The sequence below is a fragment of the Typha angustifolia genome, chromosome 13 (genome assembly GCF_048772165.1).
Source record: "Typha angustifolia cultivar Huaian chromosome 13, ASM4877216v1, whole genome shotgun sequence".
NCBI lineage: Eukaryota > Viridiplantae > Streptophyta > Magnoliopsida > Poales > Typhaceae > Typha > Typha angustifolia.
In genome coordinates this window covers 14,270,047-14,289,328 of record NC_133251.1, presented here as the reverse complement: position 1 = coordinate 14,289,328, position 19,282 = coordinate 14,270,047, and the positions used below count along the sequence as shown (strand labels likewise).

At 36.8% G+C, this 19,282-nt stretch overlaps 3 protein-coding genes across 6 annotated transcripts; 1 reads left to right on the top strand and 2 right to left on the bottom strand.

Annotated features, from left to right (window-relative positions):
• Positions 1 to 1,030: 1,030 nt before the first annotated feature.
• LOC140773318 (auxin response factor 4-like) lies at positions 1,031 to 7,112 on the bottom strand. Of its 4 annotated transcripts, none has more exons than XR_012106445.1 (16): positions 6,793 to 7,112; positions 6,597 to 6,709; positions 6,386 to 6,481; positions 6,205 to 6,261; positions 5,960 to 6,115; positions 5,779 to 5,863; positions 5,196 to 5,286; positions 4,956 to 5,120; positions 4,645 to 4,764; positions 4,495 to 4,570; positions 4,247 to 4,412; positions 3,258 to 4,156; positions 2,744 to 2,934; positions 2,430 to 2,637; positions 2,015 to 2,099; positions 1,031 to 1,558 (listed from the first exon to the last, which is right to left on the bottom strand). XR_012106445.1 is itself a non-coding variant. In XM_073115802.1 (15 exons), exons 1-14 carry the CDS (start codon positions 6,845 to 6,847, stop codon positions 2,466 to 2,468), a joined length of 2,442 nt encoding a protein of 813 aa, XP_072971903.1. In that variant the 5' UTR covers positions 6,848 to 7,112; the 3' UTR covers positions 1,678 to 2,099; positions 2,430 to 2,465. The 4 variants fall into 4 exon arrangements, 2 of the variants coding, with proteins under 2 accessions (XP_072971903.1, XP_072971902.1); XR_012106444.1 differs by having other exon boundaries at positions 2,470 to 2,637; XM_073115802.1 differs by lacking the exon at positions 1,031 to 1,558 and having other exon boundaries at positions 1,678 to 2,099.
• Positions 7,113 to 12,245: 5,133 nt separating this feature from the next.
• Positions 12,246 to 17,106, top strand: LOC140772796 (pentatricopeptide repeat-containing protein At1g80880, mitochondrial). Its single transcript, XM_073114988.1, has 3 exons — positions 12,246 to 12,872; positions 13,116 to 14,298; positions 15,875 to 17,106. The coding sequence occupies exons 1-2, from the start codon at positions 12,304 to 12,306 to the stop codon at positions 14,182 to 14,184; spliced, it is 1,638 nt and encodes a 545-aa protein (XP_072971089.1). The 5' UTR covers positions 12,246 to 12,303; the 3' UTR covers positions 14,185 to 14,298; positions 15,875 to 17,106.
• Positions 17,107 to 17,531: 425 nt separating this feature from the next.
• Positions 17,532 to 18,554, bottom strand: LOC140773836 (light-regulated protein, chloroplastic). The gene is made up of 3 exons (XM_073116603.1): positions 18,277 to 18,554; positions 17,830 to 17,988; positions 17,532 to 17,752 (listed from the first exon to the last, which is right to left on the bottom strand). Exons 1-3 carry the CDS (start codon positions 18,438 to 18,440, stop codon positions 17,656 to 17,658), a joined length of 420 nt encoding a protein of 139 aa, XP_072972704.1. The 5' UTR covers positions 18,441 to 18,554; the 3' UTR covers positions 17,532 to 17,655.
• Positions 18,555 to 19,282: the final 728 nt, after the last annotated feature.

Here is a 19,282-nt window from a genome sequence, read left to right as displayed (position 1 = left end):
GCCACTCCTAATCCACCATTTATTGTCTCCTAATGCAAAGGTAAGAGTTTTCTCATACAGTATTAAGCTAGATAATTACCTACTGGGCTGTTACATACAATGCGAAAAACAATAACATATCTTGGATCATTAGCATTTTATTGTATCAATTTTGATTCTCACTAACAGTAAGTAAAGTATTTCACGAACCATTTCTTTTATAGTGAGTTTTAAGCCAAATTAATTAACTGCATCTACTTTCTTTAATAACTTCCAATGGAACTAAGCATTTCTTTGACGTCTCTTTCAAAAAAGATCAGATTGTCTGGGAAGTAACAACAGTGTCTAGAGATATGCTTCAAAGTTAGTAATGGATGTGAAAAGAAATGCAAGTTGACTAGTAGTTATTGTAGGTAGATGAGTTAATAATAGGAAGTTATTCTTGCACTAAAAATGAATCTAATTCACCAAGACACCATGGAGCGTTGGCACTTAAAGAGTGGACAATATATAACTAGTATCTCTTACGTGATTAGGAACCGCTGGTGTATTTTAGTAGCCTCAAAATCTTTAGCAAGTGGGTGGTGAGATAAATGCACCGAATTGCATCCAGAACATTACCCTGTGAGAATGAAGAATAATACCTTTTGCTATGCATGAATTCCCTAGGAATATCCCAATGCAACAATGATAATAATAAAAAATAAAATACATATATATAAGATTAAAAAAAAAAAGCCTTGACTCCAAACACCGTGAAGGAAAGCGGCCATTATAAGTATATTTCCTTTCATATGAGTGATCTAATTGGTCTCATGGATGAATTTCAGTCATCTTGCTAAAATAGACCAGAAACATTTAATTCAAGCAATTATCTAGGTTGGAACTTGACAGATAGCTGAAGCAACCATGGCCCAGATGCCGAAGACATCCCTGGTAATGTGGGAAGATATGTGGCGAATAACTCTTCTCAAAAAGCAAGTTAAAAAAACCACAGAAAAATTAAAGAATCTTCTATAAGAGCAACAGGTGGGTAGATTTCTTTCGCAAATAACTGAAAACTTTGAGTACATAAAAGCTTCAACACGAAGTATTACATAAGATGTTTTTCTCCATTTAGAAGAACAGAATATCTGTAGAAATATAGAGAAAGTTGGGATAAGAACACAAACATCTGCGCCACCTAACTCGAAATGGCAGAACAAAAGTTTGAATATAAAGTTCGATGGTTTCTGTAAAATAATATCAAGCTCAGTGGAATCTTAGGCCAAAGAGCAATAAAACCAAAAAAATGAACCCATACAGCCTTTGGACTGGTGGCTTCTTTGTTGTTGCAACAATAAAAACTTGGGCAGCTTTTGCCTAACAACTAATATCCATCTTCTCCACCCACCTCCAATCATATTGTTCTCTTTGTACCCTATCACATTTCCTATCAAGCTATACTACCACAATCCACCTCTCTAAGCAAATTATTTTCTCAAAGTCAAAAGACTCACTAGCCAGAACACCCAAATTCCACAAGGATACCCATAACATCCACCTGATGTTTATTAAGAATTTTGCCAAGATTAGTTTCCTGCAAAGCATATGCAATCTATAAATACATCCTCATGAAGTAATGGAAGAAAAAAAAACCAGGGACAAGCTATAAAACGAAAAAAAAAGGGCTTCAAAGTAACAGTAACATACTAGTCATTGTAGAGCTCTGTATAGGCATATAATGACTGGTCTCTTAACTCATGCTACAAAGCTTGGAAAGAAATGCTACTACTTGAGAATGTTACAAGTGCTCGGCAGTTCAAGGATTAAGTTAGAGCTCGCTCACTAAATGGGTTAAACTCAACCATGAGATAAAAACAAGATATTTACATGATAGATAATAAAAGGGAGCAGCAATAACCCTTTATCTTTTGGTCAATATAAGCCAAGAAGAAACATATATAGATTTGTGGGCATAACAATGGGCATAACGTATAATTTGCCCAAGCTGCATCAGACAAGGAAGACTCTGCCAAAGAAAGATTATCCATACCAACTGCCATGGAATAACCCAGCTATGCATCAGCATAGAGAATCCTACATGAACTCATCCTCCTCCCTCAATTCTGCTTCAAAACCTAAAAGGTCAAACAAGGAAATAAGGTTCCATAAGAAAACCTGTTCAGTACAGGACATCTCCCACTAACATAATCTGGTTATTCTATCAACTAATTATTGACAGCATAGCTTTAACTCTAACCAAATAGCAAGGACTTGATGCAGCCAATTATAAATATAAAACAACAACATGACCAAGAAAAAAGTCTATTTCATTATATAGCAATGAGAGATCAAATTCTTTTTCAAATTATATTGCTTTTTTATGAAAAATCTTTATAGAGAGTACCAGTTTTATAATTCTGTTATGAAGAAGAGATAAACATATGGACAGTGAAAAAGCAACTCACTATGCTGACAATTCTAGGGAGTAGGTCTAGCAGTTCTCACTTCTCCAGAGTGGATGTTGAAACAGAAGCTGCGGGTTCCTTTACAGCTGTATTTTCTTCACTAAGGTCTGGACCCTCCTCAATTCTAGGGTTCAAGGATCCCGGATTCATCTTCTGAACCTCCTCTTTTGTGTATATATGAATTTTGCGAACCATACTGCAGAACTCTCTGTTTCATAAGAACCATGAGCAATTAAGTAATAAACAAGTGAATATTTCAAGCTAATCGGATACATTTGTGGCCAGTAAAAAGATCGAAGGCAGGATGAACTCACTGCCAAGGGTCATCTCCGACAAGCATCATATCACCCTCATTATCTGTATATACAATCATCCAGTTCTTGTTTGGAGCTGTCAATTCACCCTCAAATTCAAACATCTCATCTAATTCAGCAATCAGTTCATCGTAGTCGTTAAACTTTGTAAGGTCAACAGATCTACCAAGTGCAATTCCCTGTTTATGGACCTGTACAATATACTACTGTCACCATCCTTATTACAGTGTAGGAGATCAACCATCAGCATCTTAAAATCTTAAAAGAAAGTTTAAGGAAAAACAAGTCTAGTAAGTTTCCAAGTGTTACAATGAAATCCACTTCAACTGACTTGGCTGTCGCATGAAATACTAATAAAGAAGTGTGGACTAACATTTGCAACTACCTTAAGGAAAAATTGGGTGAAACAACAGGCAATTGACTATGCCACAAGAATAACTACAGGACAAATTATATAAACCAATACGTATTTGAAAACAAAATGTCTGTATTGAGTAGCTCAAGAAATAAGTACCTTTGTGCAACTCCTCGTTGAGCCACACTGAGATTTGCTATGAACATCTTTAGTCATCTGTGAGCATCGCTGAAGATTTTTGTTGTGCTCACTTCCCATTGGTGCAGTGGTCACTGATGTTGTTCCTTTTGACAATTCAGGATGGTGGTCAGCTTCAGGAATCTGTGATAGATTCAGTTCTAGCGCCGACTGAGCATGCAAAATAGTGTCATAAGTAGCAGTGACATTTGACTTTATTTGATCAGATTCAGGAGGCTTGCTATTCAGATGAAAGCCAAAGAGCATGCAGGAGCCACTTTCTTTTGGTCTTGCAATCACAGCTTGGGCCACCAAAGGTTGCGGTCTCACAACCCTTGGCTGTTCATCCTGAGAAGCCGGAAGCGAATGATTTAACCAATTTGCCGTATTCTGCTCAACTCTAAGATCCTGGAACTGAGAATATCCTCCTGAACCACCATACCTGGCATCCTGGTTTTTCCAGTGAGGCACCTTACTGATTTGGGCAGGGATTTTTGAGAATGATTCTGTGTTCAAAGAAGATTTTGGAGGTATTGGATACGAGTCGAAAAGGAAGTTACTATCGCCCTCATGCTCTTGGAAGTGGTTCTTCAGAGAATTCAAACCAACCTGAGTCTGTTCAAGAAATGGTGTACAAACACCATGGGAGTCACCAAAAGCTCGAAACCCGGATAGATTACCCTTATAATCAGCTTCATTCCTGCCCATTTGCATCCAATTATCTGAATAAAACCTTCTTTGAGAAGATACAGAATCATTTTTGTCTTCAACAGGAGTGGAAGGCCATATCATGGGCTTCAAAGCAGCGTCTGACTCATTATCTTGCAATATTCTAGGAATTCCATGAGTTCGGGAAGCATCTGCATTGACTTTACTTGGACCTAGGATTAACAAAAATAGAAAAAAGTTGCAGTTATCCTTGACACAGGTTCTGATGTTTTAGACTTTAAATTTTAAAGTTGCAGGTTTACCTTCTTTTGTTAGAATGGTTGAATCAGGAGATGACAGAGCATTTGGTCTAGGCCTTTTGACTCTAGAGACTGGAAGGGGGTTTACTGGAGGAGTTGAGGCAGGTTCAATTTTCCAAGGAGAAACTCTCTCTGGGCGAGGTATCGATGAAGTTTCATCCCAGCGCACCTGCATGTCAGAACATCAATTAATATTAGCAAGCATAAAAACAAGATGCCTAAATGTGACAAGAATTATAACAGTTAACCACCTTTAGACATCTCCATTTCGAATTAGACCACATAGAAGGATCTATGTCTCCAATTCCAACTATAGTACCAGTGAACCTGTCATTTCCAAGCAAGGGTAAATTTTTGAATCTCATCTGCACAAACTACCACACAACAAGAAATGGTAATACCTCTGCTCTGGTGCCTCTTCACCTTCAAACCTCATTTTAAATCTCATCCCAATAGAATAGTTGTTCTTGATGGATTCCATATATTGATCAAATGGAACAATGAACTCAGATGGACTAGTCCTGTTTGCCAGATCCAACTGGTTTGTTAAGCCCAAGCATATTCAATTATAAAACAATTAAAACAAAGGTCTATTATCCTAGTAAAAGCTCTAATTATAACAATTTTTATCCCTAAACTGTCTGAAGGAATGCAGTCATTTAGCACATTGCAAAAATCATAACAGATAGCAGTTGAAGCATAAAATACAGACCTTGGTTTGTAGTAGACAGTAAACATGGTTTTTGTGGTTACAGCATGCCATGCTGTCGCAAGTACACCAAGGTGCATACTGTGGCTAGATATGACTGAGGACGGGACAGTCATAAGTTGTCTCATGGCACGTCTTACCCCAACACGTAGCTCACCATTTTCCCCTCTGCAAGTTAGATTAAAATTATTGCAAATATACTCAAAGATCATAGAAGTACTACATGAGAAAATAGGGAGAGACCTCAAGAAAATAAAAGCATCGCCAGCAACAAGCCTCTTAGCACTAACAAAAACACTCCACCCACTTTGAAGTAGATGCCTCCTAGGCTGACCTGAAGTTATAAACAAAGACCATAATAAGTGAGAAATCAAATCGCACACAAGTCCAGGTGAAAAAAAAAAACTAACGAAGGTTTATCAGAGAAACCCCAGCACTAATGTAAAGTGAGGAAAAGCTAGGGTTTCTCCAGCAATAAAACATCACATCTTAGTCGGACATGCAGCTGACGCACACCAGAACTTCTAAAGAATCACATTCCCCTCTCTACAATGAGAGTAACGTATATCATGAAATATACCAAGAACAAGGTACCTAACATGACGCTCTAGATAATAAGCAAGATAAATTGATCCAAAAAAAAACCCACAATTAAATAAATAAGGTGTAAAGCCTCCAACCATAAGCAGGGAAACTGATGAAAAAATATGAAAAATCTAGAGGATTACTTTTACAAATACATCTTTATATATCCCACCACTAAGAGGGTACCTTCTTCTGAGAGCACAGGATAAATACAAAAACATCATAATACAATTTTTTCTACCTCGAAATATGTGGCGGAAGCGCCATTCCGCCCCATGCAAATCCTTAGCCACCAGCTCCTGCGTAGGAGGCTGCTGCCCCATATCCTGCTCAATAAAACAATGCATGCCTCAATCTACCTTCCTCGGTATCAAAGTTAACAATAGGATAATTTTCCTTCTGGCAAAATAATGAGCACCCACCAGCGGGGGAAGACACTCGTCAGCATGCCGCCTTAGCACAGAGAATCCACCATGGGTGCTCGTATCAGATGCGGTCAAAGTTTTGCAGAAGGAATGCACATGTGGCCTAGGTGGTGGAGGCGGCAACATCTCCTTCTCCACAGCATTCTCATCTTGCTGAAACAAAGCAAACCACGATGATTCAACTACTACTTCTCGCTCATAATCCAACTCTAAACGAGCCAATCAAATATCATAAGACTTACATTTTCCTCTGGCAGCAGCATCACTTGAGCAAATACCTCATCTGTATCAGCTTCAGCCTATCCACACACACGGTGGAAAAAGTAAAAGAAAAGGAAAGAAATGTAAGATCTCGTGAAACCTAAGAACTAGAACGCACACAACTTATCTCAAAGATAGAATTTTAAAGGGAAAGAGGAATACCTTCAACTCGACGTTGATCACCCGGCAAAGAATTTTCGGTGGAAGATCATACACCGGCATCTGCTTATCAGCTACCTGATTTGTTGAAGCCTCAACCTAAACAGTGATTCACAAACAAAATTTTCAACAGGAATCAAAGGGAAAATCTACCGAAAGAGGAAAAAAAAAAAACCTAGAATTGACAAGCAATTCGAGATAGAGAGAAGTTTGCCTGCTCTATATGCCCTTGGGGGAAGTAGAAGACCCTTTCCCCCTCGCGAGGAACAGTGACCAAAGGCCCCGCGCAAGCATGCCATAGCTCCGTGTAAAGCAAATCTACCGATCCTAGGAAATAGGAGACAAAGAAGGAAACGCCATGAGCCCAACCCTAGGCGAAGGCCGGAGAGATCCGACGAGGTGAGACCTACCTCTTCCAGCGGCGCCACATCCGCCTCCCCTGGCGGCCATCTCCGGCGACACCATCACCTACGATCCCTGCCGTACACCACTCATCCAAAAACAAAAAAACCCTTTCCACCTCTAGAAATCCTGAGAGATGGCGATCGCAGACGAAAAGGAGGCAAATTTGAAGAATATCTGCTCGGAATCCCTAGAAATCGATCGGATCGGACTTCGAATCTGCCGAATTGCACCGATTTCTCCGCCTTTCTTTCTCTTTCTCTTTCTCGTCTCCCTCTGTTCCTGTCCTTGGGACTGGTCTCTTCGAAGGGAGTATAAAGAGAAAAACAAGGGTTTCGGACAAATTACAAATGGGGGGTGTACTGGAATCGGCGACCCGACTACCTGGCGGTGACGGTATCCCCACGACTCGCACTCTATAAGTCGTATCACGGATTACTAACGGAAATTTCCTCTGCTCCGTTTCTTCATAATTTTGCACATTACACCCCGCCAATGTCCTTATTCAAACCTTTCTTTCTCACTATTTATAACTTGACCCCTCAAATTATAGTTTGACCAACACAGCTCGCCTGTGGGCTGGACTTGGGTTAAACTAAAACACCAACTTAAACTAATAGCACCTACACTAATCATAACCGTACTATTTAATTATCTACTAGATAAAGGTCGCTTAATCTAACCTGATCCTTCTTAAAGAAGGAGAACGGATATTATTAATTTCTGATCTAGTTTAACGTATTGTAAGTACTACTAATTATAAAAAGAACCGATGGTATTGTTGTCAGGTAATACTTCTTCCTTCTTGACGGCGTTAGCAGTAGTTACGCGTTCCGTGGTATTAAACGGCAAGGAGCCGTTATTTTGGTGGCCTAAATCCTAATAGTGATAAATAATCTCTTTAGTAAACCAATAATAGTGATAAGAAATTTGTTGCATTGGAACTTGGGCCATCACGGATTGGTACGTGCACATACATCCGAGTTTTTCTCCATTTTAAATTTCCCATTTTTTTTTTATCACGTGTATAAGTGTATAACCCACAACTTATATTTATATATATATATATATATATATAACTCACCACTTAAATATAAGACCACTAACCTAGTCAATAATTTTCTTTTAGATTTTTATATAATTGCTACTTAAAACTTTTAAAATATTATAATTACAAGCGAAAATAACGCACTCTTTCAAAAGTATCATTATATTAGTTAAATGATAAAAACACAGCAGGAATTAAAAACAAATTATTTTAAATGGTATAAAAGCAATCCAATATCTTATCCAATACTATAGCCAAAAATTTTAAATATTTATAGTTTTAATTTCAAAAAAAAAAAATAGTCATTCGTATGTGTTTGTTGACTTTAATAATTATTTTCTTTGTCAACCTCCCTAAAAAATTAGATTATGAATAAACTAAATAATAAGTCACAGTAGACTAAAGCACAGACGAGTGATTTATTGCTTTCATAAACGTTCAAACTCTACTCTCTGTACAGTTTCTTGAAAAAGAGAAAGAAAGAGAAAAAAAAAGTCCTCATCCAAGGCAATGAATGCAGTGGAGAAAAGTCATCCTGGACAAAAGCTTGACTACTGTTTATAAGTTTCAGTCCCTATTATCGTCATTCATTTTGATACGTTTGTCCTGATGCTTCATATATGATCTTTTATGTGGTCGAGGTATCTAGTTTTATTGTATTTGGAATAGCTCTGGCAAAGTCGATCGGAGGTAGAAGATACACAAGGTTTACTGCTTCACGTCTCTCTGTCTAAACTTTTAATTTCAATTTAGGACATCATATAATTTACATAATTTCTTTCATTAAAAACAAAATTTAGGATGATCGATTGTTATTACAATTTTAAAGCAGATTGTGTTTTTTATTCTAAGTTGACGATGGCATTTGTATTTTAGTAAAGGATGAGGTTGATATACAAGCATAAATTATACTCACTTCAAGAGAGAGAGAGAGAGAGATAATTAACTATTGCAGCAGAGTATGACCAAAGAGCTTTAATCTAATCCTCTGTTATTTGATAACTTATATAAGTGTATCTCACTATCAACCAGAGGTCCAAGAGGACACTAGAAAGGAACATTTTAAGGCCATCATTGACAATTCCAACTGTACTCCAAAGATTATTGTTCCTTCTTTTTCTCCTCTTTTCTTCCTTTTTCTTAATCAGTTCGTGCATATTTTGCACGGAAGATAACAGGTCATAACATTTTTTTTCTTTATGATGGAAAATATTTGAAGAAAGAGTTGTTATTCCTGTTCTAGGACAAGAATTATGCTTAATATAAGCTTCCATTGGCTGGCTAGAACTTTAATTCCAACTTTTGAAAGGAAAACTGTAGATTCTCACGACGGCTGGGGGGTACTTAGTACCTAACATATGGTGGCCCGCTGAAGAAGTTAAGTTGTCCTTTTTATATATACTTCGCTCTTCATTTTAAATCATAGAATAATTAGTTTGTGCTATTTGAATTTCCAAACTGAATGGAAATATGATATTTGTCTTGTCTTTTGAAAGTTGAGATTTTAAAAGATATAGCTACCGTATAATCTACTTATTAAGAGATTATTACATTTCAAGTTTCAATGTATTTCTATATGTTTCTTTGTAATTTTTAATATACAATAAATTAAGAATCAATGTATAAATAGAGGAATTTATACTAAATTCTCATGTTACAGCAAGTACACTAGAAAATGTTCAACTGTTTGAAGTTGAACAAGGACTCATGGTTGATATTTGATCCAAATTCAGACTATGATGCTCTTAAATTTATTCGCATGGTTTGCGGAACAAAAGTAATGCTTTTATAGTGAATAATTTTCATGTGTTTCCAATGAGAGTTACACGTTTTGATGCTGACAAACATAATATAAGATCCTCCACACTGGCCATTCCTTTGATTCGATCCTTTTAAATCACTATTGCCGGAATGAATTTAATTTGACTTACTTGTTGAATTGCTTGTGCATGATTGGATGAAACTTTACTGAAGCTTATCTCAACTGCATGGACAAAAATGAGCTTCCACTGGTATGCATTAGTTCTGGAGAAGAATGTGAAGGAGATTGTTGTATGTCCCAATTGTGGCCCAATAGTGTTCAGGACTTTAAAGTGCATTGAGAACTTTTCTTTCAAAAACAAAAGCTTAGTCCTGCTGTGTATGTAGATATATATATACATATCCATTACTCAGTGATCTTTGTGCAGTGTGCACCACTACTTTTTGATGGAAGTTTCAACATACATGATAATGCTAGAGGCTCTCAAGATGCATTAAATCTATGCAATGAGATGCTATCAGAAGTATCATGGCAGACAAGGTTTTCTGTAGTTCTATAATGGGTGGTTGTCCCCAGTGTCTGAGGTTTTTGCTATATATCATCAGAAAGCTTCAAGATTTACTTACTACAATTAAGGCTCTGTAAATGTTAGGCAAACAGATCATCTGGAACTCGAAGCTTCTGATGACCTGCGAAAACCAATCAATATTTTTATTCGGTAGCCAATCGAAGACTGCAGAATATGCCCGGTGTAAAGAATTCCTGCATTCAGGGATACAGACCATCAGTTTCACAACTTTTTTTTTAGTACAGTGATGTTTCTCTGAAACTTTAGCAGATCTGACTGCAAGATAACTATTGATGGACAGGAAAAAAAAATATCTCTTGCTAAATGCTAAAGCTTGCTCATCATACTGAGGACTGAACGCCTGGAGATGTACAATGATTTATACGTTATCATACTGCGACTGAAGGAGTTGCAGAATTTTTGTGGAGATAAGTTATCTGTGAAGTACAAAATCATGAATGGCTGTGCCGATCCGCATTTACCGTGCCGGCTGCATATTGGCACGTGACACGAGGGGTGTTCCACGGTCACTCTCTTAATAGTTTTGTCATTGATCTCGTCGTTGAGTTTGCCGTCACCGCTTGCCTTCGCCATCATCGTCACTGTCGTTGTTCCGGATCTACAAGTTAAGTTTTAATCGACAAACACTCTCTCTCTCTCTTGATCTCTTTCTTCCCCTCCCTCGGACTAGTGCACCCGATGCAAGCTCGGGTGACGACGGGCGATGACAGCGAAGGCGAATGGTGAAGGTGTTACCTTTTCTTACAATACGACCAATAAAGTACCGCGACATGTGCCGTGCCGTGCCGGGTGATAGTTGCCACAGGACGTGCCTGTGGGACGACCATAGTTGTATAAAATGTGCTAATAATCTGGTCATATAGAAAGGGTAGCATTGTTGAACAAGTTGATATAATGTGTAATGCCACAGTATTAATTCTCATAATAGAGAGAAAAAGGGGCAACTGTAAGGAAGCAGCAAACAAGAAATGGACCTCAGCAGCATGCACATCTATATTGACAATTTGCAGCAATCTGTCATTAAGCAAATGCTCAAGCAGGAATAATGGCCAGGATAAACTTCTCCGTTTAGAATTCTAAGCGAATTTTTACTAACGCAAGTATAAAGTACTCCCAACAATGCACAAATACTTTTACTAACGGCACGCAGGTTTTATAGGATCTTGCTGCATCTAAAGCTAAAAAGATGCCAGGAAAAAGGGCGACAACAAAATGAAGCAACTTCCTTAATACCACTACAAAGAATTCCAAGAAATGAACAAACAAACAAACAAACAAACAAAAGAGACGATATTTATAATGATGCAAGTATGGACACTCTACCTGGAATCGTAGTACTTCTTTATAAGTTACTATCTCCCTCAAGGCAAAATGTAAACTTGGTCATAAGAGTTCCTGCAAAGATATGGCTAAAATTTGATATCTCTATGTGCCTCAATTGTAGTAAGACTAGCAGCTATCGAAGTTCAAATTAATTTAGAGAGAATAAACAGCAGAGAACTAACTTTCAAAAGAAACACTCATCCAAATGTTTCAAGAGAGCTTAAGCAAAAAAGAACATCGCCATCATAATCACAATTATAATGATTCACTTATAACATTACTCTTGCAATCTTGTCCTTAACTTGAAGACTACTTCTACTATCCTTTTTAGAAGAGCACTATTTTACTTTAAAAAAAAAAAGCATTCATCTAACAAATTCATCGCATATTTTGAAGGATAATATACAAGATAAATTTAAATCACAGAAATATAAACTCTAGCAATATGGTGTATTCTTAACTGACTATGCTGAAGAACTTTTGGCCTATAAAACTCCGAGTCTAAGAGTGTGTTCGATCCATGAAAAAAAGTAGTAGAAATTTATAAAAATGTCATTTATGGCAAGTAATGATAACTCATTTGTATTTAGTGAAAATTAAAACTGTTTAATAAAAGCAAATTATTATTATAATTAATGATTAAACGTAGTATATATATATATAAAAGGATAGAAAATACAACTCTCATATTATTATAATAGAAAGTAAAATGAGAAAATTGATTGATGTTATGAGAGGAGTTCGATTTTCAATCCATTTTCATCTTCCACTGGACGTGCTCACTTCGTCGCGTCCTAATGGCGCGTCTTGCAACCATTGCCCCACGCCTACTTCGACTCCCCCTGTTTCCTTCTCCTAAGCCCCTCTTCCATTCCATCTCTCCTCTTCTCTCTTCCTTCTCTCGCTTCTCAGCTTCCTCTTCTTCTTCCTTTCCTTCTCTCTCTCATCCTATCCGGCCCTTCGATTCCCACGTCCACGAAACCAGCGACTTCGAGTCCGATTCCGACGAACCCACCTCCTCTTCCTCCGATTCCGACCTCCCTGCGTTCCTCCGCCTCCTCTCCCATGCCAAATCCCTCTCCTCGTGTCAAAAGGAGGCCTTGGCTTCGCTTCGGAGATCGTTCAGCGTCGAGCCCACCAAGGATTTGGTCTGCCGAGCGCTCTGGGAGCTGAGGTGGGACTGGGAATCAGCTCTCCTGGCCTTTCGGTGGGGAGAAGATTGCATCTTGGAGTGCCCTAGGGCTTGGCATTTGATGATTTGGATGCTGGGTAAGCAGGGAAGGTTCGACTTGGCGTGGTTCTTAGTGAAGCGAATGTATAAAGAATCCGTTCTTACGCAGCGTGCGATCGTGATCATGATTGAAAGGTGATTGCTTGAACTCTTTTGAGCATTACATTTTTTTCTATCTGAATGATTTCAATTAATTTTCACGTTTCACATTTTAGCTAGAAAGTAAAGGCCACTATTTGATAGTTATTTATGGGTGTGTTTGGAACCAATCCTAGATGGAACTCAATTGATATCATCTTGCTCAGAAGAAATATAGTTCGTAAGGACTCTGTATTCATATGATTCGATCCTCATGGATATTTCCTTCCAAGTTTCTAGGTATGCAGCTGCTAATGAAGCTTGCAAAGCAATAAAAACTTTCCATGCTATGGAGAAATTCAAAATAAATGCAGATTTAACAGCGTTTCATGCCCTTCTTCATGTCCTTTGCAAGAACAAGAATGTTGAGGAGGCTGAGGAATTGCTTCTCATAAATAGGAAGTTTTTCCCTCTTACAGCTGAAGGTTTCAATATAGTACTAAACGGGTGGTGCAATGTAATGACTGATGTGATTGAAGCAAAGAGAGTCTGGCGAGAAATGTCAAGTTACTGCATCACCCCAGATGCCACTTCTTATGCGCATATGATCCGTTGCTTCTCCAAAGGTGGCAACCTTTTTGATTCCTTAAGGCTGTATGATGAAATGAAGAAGAGAGGTTGGATACCGGGTCTTGCAGTCTTCAATTCTCTTGTTTATGTACTAACAAAAGAAAATTGCTTGAAGGATGCACAGAATGTGTTCGGCAGAATTTTAGATGCAGGTCTGCAACCGGATGCTGAAACATACAACTGTATGATACATCCACTGTGTGAAGGTAACAAGCTGGAGGAAGCAAGAAGAGTAATGCAGGACATGAGGATGAAGAGCATTAAGCCAACACTTGAAACTTTCCATGCTTTTCTGAAAGTAGAGGATATTGATGAAACCTTGAATCTACTGAGAACAATGAGAGATGTCGGTTGTGGTCCTAATAGATACACATTTCTCTTGCTTTTCGATAAATATTTTGGATTGACTGAATCTGAAAATGCATTAAGAATGTGGGGTGAAATGAGGAGATATTACATTGATCCTGACTCAGCACACTATTTGGCTTTGGTGCAAGGTTTGGTAAAACATGGATGGACTGCAAAAGCTCTGGAGTTTTACAATGTAATGAAAGACAAGGGATTTCCTCCTGATCCTAAGCTTGAGAAACTCTTTAAATCCTTCATAGCAGAGAACAAGGACCATTGGGGAAGAATAGGTAAAGAATATAGCATCTCACAACATGGAAAACGAGATATTGGAAGAGGGGTAGATGCTTACTTGTCATCCAAGAAGCTTAAGGCTATCTGTATTCCGTAGCTAAAGGTTTTGTGGAATGAAGGAGAAAGTGTGCAATGGAGATATGTTGAAAATTCCCTGAAACTAGCAGTAAGTACCAGCATTACGGCTTTGGCGGAGCTTTTGCGCAATCTGGTATGCACTTCCAAGATATTACAACTGCTTGTTAATAACTTTTTGTATTCTTTTTATAACGGCTAGTTAATTTTAGATGATTTGATGGTGCACTCATCTAAATTTCACTCCAACCTCCAAGCTGATTGGTGAGAATCCTTAATATATTTATTTAAGACTAAGACAACAATAAAGTCATAGGAGAAAGAGAAACCATGTGATTCTTCCTTATCAAATATAGATTAAAAAGAAAGTAAATTACAAAATTTCTTTTTACTTTTTTTATTTCTAATCTATATATGATAATATATTTGAGTTAAGAAATATACATTAAAGATAGTTTATATTTTTTTTTACTGCTATTATTACTAGGCGTTCGTTTTGTTTCAATTATTTAATAGTCAATCAAATAGGAGATTGGTAATGATAAAACACACCTTTTGAAAATGAAATCTTTAATAAGTCAGCGTAATAAATCTCTTGTTTGATCTGTAATTAAGAATTAGAATATCTGATTCACACAATATAAGATGAAATCAAAAGAGAGTATTTAAAAAAGGATCCATGTCAATCTTTTAGTCATTATTCAAATATATGATGCTATATTATGACGGTCTAATCATAATTAGTTCAAAGAGTACAATGATTGGTTGTATTACTTTCAGAAAATGAAATCTCACAGAACCTAACTATATTTTTGAGTTAAATATATTTTATCACAATATACTTATGCCCAAAATAATTTTACCTTTTGTATTTTAAAGTCTCAAACCAGTTAGTACTTATGAATTAAAGTGAGATCGTTAGTTTTTTTGTCAAATTTAACTGAGCACTATGACTATTTTGGTCATTTAGCGGTATTATTTTAAAATCCCGTATATTTTGTCTAACGAATACAATGAGGATATTTTGGTCATTTTAGGTGCTTACTTAAGTTTGATAGAGAAATTAACGGTTTTTAGACTTTTTGAAGTACAAGAGTCGAAGGGTAAAGTGATTTTTTGCATAAGTATAGGATTGTAAAATATATTTAACTTTATACTTTTTTAGTGAAAGTTAAAAAATAAGTGTTATTTTATTATTTATTGATCATGAATAGATATTAAACTAGGTTGATATTAGTATGTGTTTAGCCTTTCTAAAATTTTACATACAATTTATTTATTTTCCACACAAGTGACTTAATACTATTTTTTTTCCATACAAGAATTATAATTGATGGAATTTATGTGAAGAGTTGTTATTTCTGTTCTTGGACAATAATTAAGACTAGAGTTATGATCTTAACCTTGAGTTTTCAAGCCTGAGGTAGAACAAGGACTCAATGTAGATTCTTAATCCAAATTCTACTCTAGTGCAGATTATGATGCTCTTAATTTATAGCATGGTTTGTGCTAGAAAAGTTATACTTCATAGTGGATAATTTAGTCTTCCCAATGAGAGTTGCACATTTTGAGGTTGACAAACATAATATAAGATCCTCCACACTAGCCATTGTTTTGCTTCCTTTTAAATCACTGTTTCCAGATTGAATTAATTTGACTGACTTATTGAATTGATTGTGCATGGTCGGATGAAACTTTATTGATTGGCTCAGCAATTTGTTAGCGAGGCTTATCTCAACTGCATGACAAAAGGAGAGCTTCCACTGTTATATATTAGTTTTGGAGAAGAGTGTGATAGATAAATTACTGCATACTAGAGGTAGAGAGATGGTCCAGGTTGTAGATTGTTACAGGAATCACATCAAGTACAAGTGTTTTGATGGGTGGTTCAATTCAGGCCCAATACAGTTCAGAGCTTTAAAATGCACTGAGAACTTGAAAAGAAAAGCTTAGTCTTGCTGTGTCCAATGTACATATATATCCATTATTCAGTGATCTTTGTGCACCACTACTTTATGATGTAAGCTGAAACACATCAGAATGTTAGAGCCTAGAGGCTCTTAAGGTGCATCGAATCTACACATTGAGATGCCATCAGAAGGATCATGGCAGATAAGTTTGTCTGTAGTTCTATAATGAGTGGTTGTCCCCAGTGTCTGAGCTGTTATTATATATCATCCAAAAGCATCCAGATTTCTTGGTACAAGGCTCTGTAACTTGTAGGCAATCAGATCATTTGGACTGATAGCTTCTGATTGGCTATGAAAACAACTAATATTTTTATCTGGTAGCAAATTGAAGGCTTGCCAAATATACCCAGTATAGTAAATTCCTGCAGTCAGGATACAGACCATTGGCTTTGCAACTTTTGGTACAACGGTGTTCTCTGAAACCTTGACAGATTATGACTGCAGGATAGCTATCTATGGACAGGAAAGAAATCTCTTGCTAAATGCTGCTGCTTGCTCATCTGCATCATTTGTTGCAGTAAATGACTTGGTTGAGGCTTTATTGCTTGCAGATGACATTGTAGCACAAGCCAATTAGAAGCTGCACTGCATTGCACTGATCAATGGATCTTGTGGTGAGGAGTGGGTGAGGGGAAGTATCAAACCTATAATGCTACATAGGGCTGTGATATAAGATAGGTATCTGATGGATTGTTCCACCAGACCCTCAGGATATGATATGTTTGTATTAATTATAAGGCTTACCGGATATATTTGAGATTTATTTTCTGAGAAATTATATGGCTTACTGGATATTGTTTGGCATGTAGGACCCCGATAATAAGTTGGATATATGATGGAGCTCTGTTGTTTATCTAAAATATCTTATATAGGTATAACTCCATGCACAGATAAATGTATATGTATTTTGTAAGCTCATATGAGGATAGAAACATATACCAATCCTGTGTGATTTTCTTGTTAATAACTCGTATAAGTTTTGCTTGTTAATTCCTATATGATCTTCTACTTTTAATGCAGTCAATATCAATTATTCTATTGGTTATGCTGCATGAATTGTGTTCAGTTGGATTCTGATTCGAATAACCATACTACTAAATGGACGGATAAAAGATTAAACTTATTCAGAGTCTATTTTACTACTTGTCCACCCAAATCCTACCAGATTGCTACTAAAACTTTTAAAAGCTTTAATATGGTATATTGTGCTCTCCATGTAATAGGACTTGTTGATGAACCTAATATGATTTCCAACTTTTGTTATGCAAGAAGTAGTTTCCAGAAGGCCCTCTTTTTAAGCAATTAGAGTCAGTGAGTTTCATAGATGAATTGTTCACTAGGAATGCATGTCTGTAGGCACTTATCACTCATTGAGGCGTGCATACATTTACTCAGAGCATGCAGAGGATGAATTATTCATAAGTATTATCAAACACACATGTCTACAGTGAACACAATAAGATCTTTCATTGCATTTCTTCCTCTAGTGCTATCCTAAAGCAACTAATATTTGAGTTTATTCTTCACTTCAATGGCGTCGTCTCCTTGCATACACCCTCCTGGTATTCTGGTTCACAGAACTCTCCTCCAAGATCATCACATGCCTCACCAGGGAATACTCTGTAGAAATATGGAACAAGAACTCAGTTACCTACTGAAATTAAGGCATAAGTTGCAGGCTAGATAAAATTTCATACGTTTTCGATTCATTATACTCTACATATTCGCGGTCGACTTGCTCAGAAGCTACTCTAGCTCTGCTACTGCTAGCTTCAGCTACAGGCTTAACTTCAGGAAACATTTCTGCTGAGCATGCCTCTCCACCAATTGTTTCACAGGCTTCTGCAGGAAAAACACTGAGTAGACATATACATATAGCATGTCTAGTTAGATTTCTTACAGTTATTAAGTCGCAAATTTAAAGAACTATTGCTAGTTGCTACTCTATATACAGTTAATTTGCTCATTTTATTGTAGTTTTTGCAGCAGAAGGTTAATGCTGTACAAGTATTTACATCCATAACTAATAGTACACATCCCTTGAGACAATATAGTAGGTAAAATTTTTGTTTACATTGAGGAACTAAAACAATTTGAGTGCAAAGGGTGAGAAGCATTAGACATGAGCAAGAAGATTGACATACGAAGTGGAGGAGCTATAATCGACCATTGGTGTTTCTGGAGCAGAAGAAAATGATGCCCGAGGACAGATGAATGTTCTTCGTAGTGGATGTGATCTTCTTGAAACCAAGCATTTTGTGCCTTTGAATGGCAAGGGACCTGTGAAGCAAACAGCAGCTGCCTGCATCCTGATTGAAGCCTCTCTCTCTCTCTCTCTAAATCTCTAGATCTCTTCTCTTTCTGTTCTTTTGGATTGGAAACTTCAGTGTTGGTATACTCTTAAAGCTTGCAGATGGATTGGATAAGGAGTCCTATCACTCTCATAGCTTGGAAGGATATCTGTGAATGGATAAGGTGCTGGCATCTTGATGGGTAGTATTCTCTTTATCTTCTGGAGATATTTTTGAGAGAAATTTTCTTTTACTCTTAAATTCCATTTTGGCTGGTGCAAATAATTTATTTTTGGTAAATTATAGTTTACCTCCTCTAATTCAGCCTGATTACAACTTATCCCTCTATGTAAGTTTAAAGAGCTAACAGCTTTTAACCTCTATACGGTTCACACCGAGTTGCCACTATTAGTCGACTGATAACAAGTAGTCAACCATTAACGAGATGTGAAAATTATCTCTATAGAAAATTAGAAATCGAGAAATATTAACACTAATGAATCACATTGATTTCAGCACTTAAACCATTTAAAATATTAGCTGCAATTTAGTATCGAAGGGTTGAATGTTTAAAGCCAATAATTCGTCCTTTTCTTTATTATTCTCTTTCTTAAGCCTGATGCTAGCTGTAGATAGTAAAAATGTCCATTTGTGCCCACCTATGCTGTCTTTCGTATAAATTATACATATTTCATTATTAAAAAAATAATAATATGCATTTAGTATAAGAAATAAAGGCATTCAATTATAAGAGTCCAATTTTCTTTTCTTTTTTTTTTTGGTGTCTTTTCCTCTCTTTTTATGCGATATTTGTATAAAATAATCTTTCAATTTTTAGAATAAAAAAGTCTCTGCGCAT